General features: G+C 41.9%; 1 protein-coding gene across 1 annotated transcript; it reads left to right on the top strand.

Moving 5' to 3' along the window:
- Positions 1–354: 354 nt before the first annotated feature.
- Positions 355–2307, top strand: GPR12 (G protein-coupled receptor 12). Its single transcript, XM_074982180.1, has 2 exons — positions 355–569; positions 1290–2307. Exon 2 carries the CDS (start codon positions 1303–1305, stop codon positions 2305–2307), a length of 1005 nt encoding a protein of 334 aa, XP_074838281.1. The 5' UTR covers positions 355–569; positions 1290–1302.
- The last annotated feature ends 3816 nt before the right edge of the window (positions 2308–6123 follow it).

The raw sequence follows: 6123 nt of genomic DNA, 5'->3' as shown, positions 1-6123 counted from the left end.
AGGCAGGCGGCGGGAGGGGGTTGCCGCTCGGGGAGGCGGGGCTCGGAGCGGGGCGCGCAAACCTCTCCTCATCACAGCCCCGACCCCCGAAGGTCGACTGGGGCCAGGCAGAGCCGGGAGCCCCTGCGCCTGCGCCCCAAAGAGCAGCAGGTGTCCGTCTGTCAGCGCGTGCCACGGTGCCCCTCGCGCCTCCCCCCCGCCCTTCCTGTGCGCGCGCCGCTCACGCGACCCCTTTCCTCTGCTGCCCACGTGCCTTCAGCGCCTCTTCCAGCGGCCGGGCAGCGCCGCACGGCGCGCGCCCCCGCTTCTATCCCTCGGTGCGCGCGTGCCTGCGCCTGTCTCTGTCTCAGCCCCATGCAGCAGGCGCTGCGTCCAGGGGCCGGCGCGGAGGGGACTGCACCTGGGCTCCCTACTGCACAGCCTGGAGCTGGCACTACCGCCCCCTCCCCGCGTCTGTGCAGTGCAGACAATGAGCCTGCTAGGAGCAGCCTGCCCTGCTACATAGAAAGGACCTGGAGACCCTCCTCCTCCAGCAGGGGAGAAGCCAAGGTGACCACCATAGAGGGCTAGTCCCGCTGTCTGTCTGTCACTGTGTGTTTCCATCTGTCTGTCGGAGGTTTTGTTACCCTGGCACAGATGCTTGCATGGCATTACTCTGTCTCCCCACCTCATCACCTCCATTGCTATCAATTCTGGACCAAAGCTGCTCTGCAGGGTAAACATCCCCCAGCCCAGATTTCCAACTCATGTAGGTAGGGTGGTGTCTTCTACTCCCAGGATCAAAGAATTTTGCTCTATGGGCTGTTCCAGGTTTGAATCCTGGGCAGTCTTAACAAAATGGTTCAAAACCCCACTGCCTAATTGCAAACCTGGCTGGTGACTTGTGATTTTATGCAATGCATCATGCAACAATTGCTCTTTTTCAGTATTTAAAATCTTGTGCTTTGGTTTTTGTTTATCTTGTTAAACCAAAAAACCTTTAAAATAGTTATAGCTCCATGAACAGGTTTTTATTTCTGTAGTGCAGTGCTGTGTGCCCAGACCACATTTTTGTTGTTCCTCTCTGGCATTTAATGAAGAAAATCTCTCTCATTACTTCTTGTCCTTTTGTTTTCTTTAAATAAGTTGAGCCAATTTTAAATTAAGTGTTGTTTCTCCATCATTTGTATTATCACATTTATGTAAAGTGCCTGCTTGCATATGAGATTCATACTGATGTCTAAGGTATTGCATGTCATTGAATTCACTAGTACTGTATTTGAACATTAAAAAATGTCTTTTCATTGAAGAAAACGGGTTAAAATGAATGAAGATCCGAAGGTTAATTTGAGCTGGCTGCCTCAAGATCATTTAGAAGCCAGCTCTCCAGAGAATGCCTCAACTGCAGTCTCCTCCCTGATTCCTGTCGTAGACCCAGAACCAGAGAGCATAGTAAACCCCTGGGACATTGTTCTGTGTACTTCAGGAACCCTTATCTCCTGTGAAAATGCCATTGTGGTCCTTATAATTTTCCAAAATCCTAATCTTCGTGCCCCCATGTTCCTTCTGATAGGCAGCCTGGCACTTGCAGACCTCTTAGCAGGAATCGGACTGATCATCAATTTTATTTTTGCTTATCTTCTACAATCAGAAGCTACAAAACTGGTCACTATCGGACTGATTGTTGCCTCTTTCTCTGCATCCGTCTGCAGCTTGCTGGCTATTACTGTTGACCGTTACCTCTCATTGTACTATGCTTTGACTTATAATTCAGAAAGGACTGTCACTTTTACCTACATCATGCTTATTCTGCTCTGGGGAGCATCTATCTGTATTGGACTGCTGCCTATAATGGGCTGGAACTGCCTCAAAGATGAATCCACCTGCAGTGTTATCAGACCACTCACTAAAAATAATTCAGCTGTCCTTTCAGTCTCTTTCTTGCTCATGTTTGCTCTCATGCTGCAGCTCTACATTCAAATTTGTAAAATCGTGATGCGCCATGCCCATCAGATTGCCTTGCAACACCATTTCCTGGCCACATCCCATTATGTGACCACCCGAAAAGGAGTATCTACTTTGGCCATTATTTTGGGGACCTTTGCTGCTTGTTGGATGCCTTTTACACTCTATTCTTTAATAGCAGATTACACTTATCCTTCAATATATACCTATGCCACTCTCCTGCCAGCTACCTACAATTCCATCATCAATCCTGTAATATATGCTTTTAGAAACCAGGAAATACAGAAAGCATTTTGGCTCATCTGCTGTGGTTGTATCCCCTCTAGCTTGACTCAAAGAGCAAGATCACCTAGTGATGTTTGATTAACAGCTATGAAGACTTTATTTAACATTTTGTTTTTCAGACATTCCTGAAACAATCTTTGGTTAGATACATTCCTTAGATTGTACATACCTGATTCATATTCAGACCACAGGAGGCACTGAGCTTTTTGGAAAGAGAAACCCCACTGACTGAAATCTACTCAGTGGTTTAAGGAAGATTTCCAAAATCAGAATGATTAGTGTTCTTTCAAACTGTATCATTGCTCAGGTTTTATGAATAGACTAAAGCAGTCATTCACATTTACTTTGATTTTATGTCTTAGTTCAAAAAAGATAGACCGAAGAGTTGTAACCTTTTTTAAAAACCGGTTATGTGCTTGAGCTCTCAGTTATACCGCATGATTTTTCTGTTGTCAAAAATTCTCTTTTTCTTAGCCTTAGTGAAATAGTGAAGAAAACTATGTCCTTGGTTCTGTTAAACTAAAATGTAAACCTGCAAGTTCAAAATTATGACCCAGTTTCTATTGATTCATTTGGTATTTAGTGCAATACTTTCTGAACCGTTAATTTCCTACAATGAGGAAGTAGTTGTGTAGGTTTACTGTTTTACGTCTCAGTATAAATTATCTGAGCCATTATTTTAAAATGTTACCAATTTTCTCATGAGTTCTGGATAGATGTTAGAATGCAATATATGATTTAGTTTTACTACTGCTTTCTTTCTTTTCAAAAATCAACTATACATTTTTAAAATATAGGACATCAGTAGGATTTTTAAACAAAATTCCTCATTTAAATTGATGGGGAGCTCTGCTCAGAAATCTATGACTCCACATGGCCTCTAGGAATTATGCATTGTAATAGATGCACTATTTTAAGTTCCTTTGACAGATGAATATTTTTAGATGTGCATAAGGAAATATTTAATAAAATATTTCGCTTAAAATAGTATATCTTCAGTGTCTACAGTAAATGGTTCCCCCTAAAGTTGTTTATTGATACACAACTGTTTTTTCATCTTCCCATTTTTCTACTATGGTTTCAGATTCTGAAGTTTAAAAATTCTCTGAGCATGTCAGGTTCATGACTGTATGTAGCAAAAATGCCTATGGAACATGCTTTCTGCTATTCTAGCAATTTCATTTTTGAATCCATCACACGTTATGATGCTCAGTACTGTGTGCATATCATTTCACTTCATTCCAGGATAATATTCCTGGTGTAAAAAGCAGACCTGCCTTTCATGAATAGTTTAATTTAAGCTGCTTCTGATTTTTTCCCTTAAGCCACTTTAGAATTCATTAGAACAAAAATATTGTTTTCTAAGAACAAGGTTTTATTGACAGATGAAAACTCATGCTGGAAAAAATTATTTTGGATCTCTTTGTTAAATTTGAGGTATATTCTCATGTCAGTGAATGAGAATTTATAGTAAAATTTCCATTATTAGTAATGGAAGTTATACATATAAATGCCAAGCTACCAATGTGGGGTTATAGTCCCCTGAATGTCAAAGTAAGTACACTATATTGTTGCTTCAGTATTTTCCATTACAGTTTTTAAAAATAGTTGATGAAAATTATATGCTATACAGAGTATACACAACTATATTGCTGCCACTCAGTCTTTTCAAGTGGTATCTTTCTTTTCATGTAAACTTTTGCAACACTGTAGATTTTGAGGCAAATGTCTGTGACATGAATAATCCATATGCTATACCCTGAAATAAATTTCAAATGAGTCACTTCCATATTAGGATATATCTGTGAGGGTTTTAACAGCAATAATTTATTTAATTTCAATGCCAGATTCAACCATTATTTGTATGGTTAAACTTTAATGATATCTGGCTATTACTTTACATAATCTAATCAAATTTAATAATGTAGGGCCTTATATTGACAAGGCTGTGCTCTTGCAACTTCCGTGGGCTTTCCTGGGGCTTGTAGATGCTCAGCCCCCACTGAAATCTGCCCTCCAACTACATGGAATGTGTTCTTTATCTGTGAATATTCATGAAATTCTAGTAGTTTCCAGTTTTCTGTTGTTTATAAGAAATCATCATTTTATCAATACCTGTGATGTGTCTGAATACCTGATTTATTTGTATACAGAATATCAAATATTGGAAATTTTTGCTGGGATCATTTGTTAAAATTTAGAAATGAATTATGCATAAGGGTTACAAATGCCATTTGCTTCTTAACATGTATAAATAAGACTTGTTAAAACTATTCACACAAAAATCTATTTCCCCTCTTCCTCTCCATGACTAAGTCTACACTAGAGAATTTTGTTCACAAAACCCACGGAGCATCTACACAGAAAATGCATTTTGTTGACTGAAAATTTGGACAAAAAAAGCTGTGTAGACACTCCACGGGCCCTTGTGTTGACAGAGCTGATCGAAAGATTGATCACTTTTATGTGTAGACATGATCTGTCAACCGAAGTTTTGCTGGAACATCTCTTCTGACAGAAACTGCTGTCTACAGAGGCTTGTAGTGTAGATGTAGCTCATGAGTTTGGACTGTTGCATCCAAGTGCCAAACACTGATCAGGACAAACACCTGCAGTTCCTACTGATATACTATCCCAAGAGTGACTGAGGTTTTTCCCACTTCTGTGGGGGTACTAATAGCCCCCCTTAATCAGGGTTTCACAGCTCTTACAATTGTTTTTACATCTTTGTGCTCACAGCAGTCCTGTGAGGTAAGGTGGGGCTATTATTGTCAATTTCTAGCTTTGGAACAGAAGCACATTGATACGCATGGACTCACCAATGTCACACAGGAAATCCATGGCACAGCATGGAATTGAACCTGTCTGTGTCCTGAGTAGCAGTCTAGTCTCCTCGCTACTGGACCATCATAGAATCATAGGGCTGGAAGGGACCTCAGGAGGTCATCTAGTCCAGCCCCCTGCTTCAAGCAGAATCAACCCCCACTAAGTCATCCCAGCCAGGACCTTGTCAAGCCGGGACTTAAACACCTGTATGGATGGAGAATCCACCACCTCTCTAGGCAACACATTCCAGTGCTTCACCACCCGCCTGGCGAAATAGTTTTTCCTAATATCCAGCCTACTCCTCTCCTTCTGTAACTTCAGACCATTGCTCCTTTTTCTGCCATCCGTCACCACTGAGAACAATTTTTCTCCATTCTCTTTAGAACACCCCTTGAGGAAGTTGAAGGCTGCTATTAAATCACCCCTCAGTCTTCTCTTCTGTAAACTAAATAAGCCCAAAGCCTCAGCCTCTCCTCATAGGTCATGTGCTCCAGCCCCTTAATCATTTTTGTTGCCCTCCTCTGAACATCCTTCCTTTCCTCTTTGTCTCGCTCTTTTGGTCTGGATTGCCCCTCCTGTGGCAACACCTACAATCTGGGGTTCTGTGGAAGAAATCTGTGATTTCAGTGGTTGTTCCATCAGAGAGATTTACCCCCCTTTCCCAAGTAGGCCATTATGCTTATTGACAAAACTAGAAGATCTCCAGAGATCTGTGGGAGGCCACAGTCATCCAAATGGAGGCTGTGTGCCTCTGCATTAGGTCTGGTCTACAAGGTGCATTCAGGAAAAAATATCCAAGAATGCCAGAGGGGTGCAATGCATGTCGCCACCATAACCTTACCCTCTTGCCCTTTCTGGGTTACCTAATGTCCACCCCCATCTCTGTGTGGAACTTACACCTGTTGATCAACCACGAAAGAAATGACACACTTCTTCCATGCAGGATCAGAAAGACTTGTACCCCTAAGGTCTCCTCTACACACACAGATCTCAGGACGCTGTCTGGACTAAATTTAATATAGAGAAGGATTAAAACAGCAGCGTTATGTTCACATAGGGCTAAATTGT

Source organism: Carettochelys insculpta, chromosome 1, assembly GCF_033958435.1.
Source record: "Carettochelys insculpta isolate YL-2023 chromosome 1, ASM3395843v1, whole genome shotgun sequence".
In the NCBI taxonomy this organism is placed as follows: domain Eukaryota; kingdom Metazoa; phylum Chordata; order Testudines; family Carettochelyidae; genus Carettochelys; species Carettochelys insculpta.
This window is presented reverse-complemented; position numbering and strand designations above follow the sequence as displayed.

Coding starts and splice junctions, on each gene's coding strand:
- GPR12 (XM_074982180.1), top strand. CDS start 1,303: ATGAATGAAGATCCGAAGGTTAATTTGAGCTGGCTGCCTCAAGATCAT.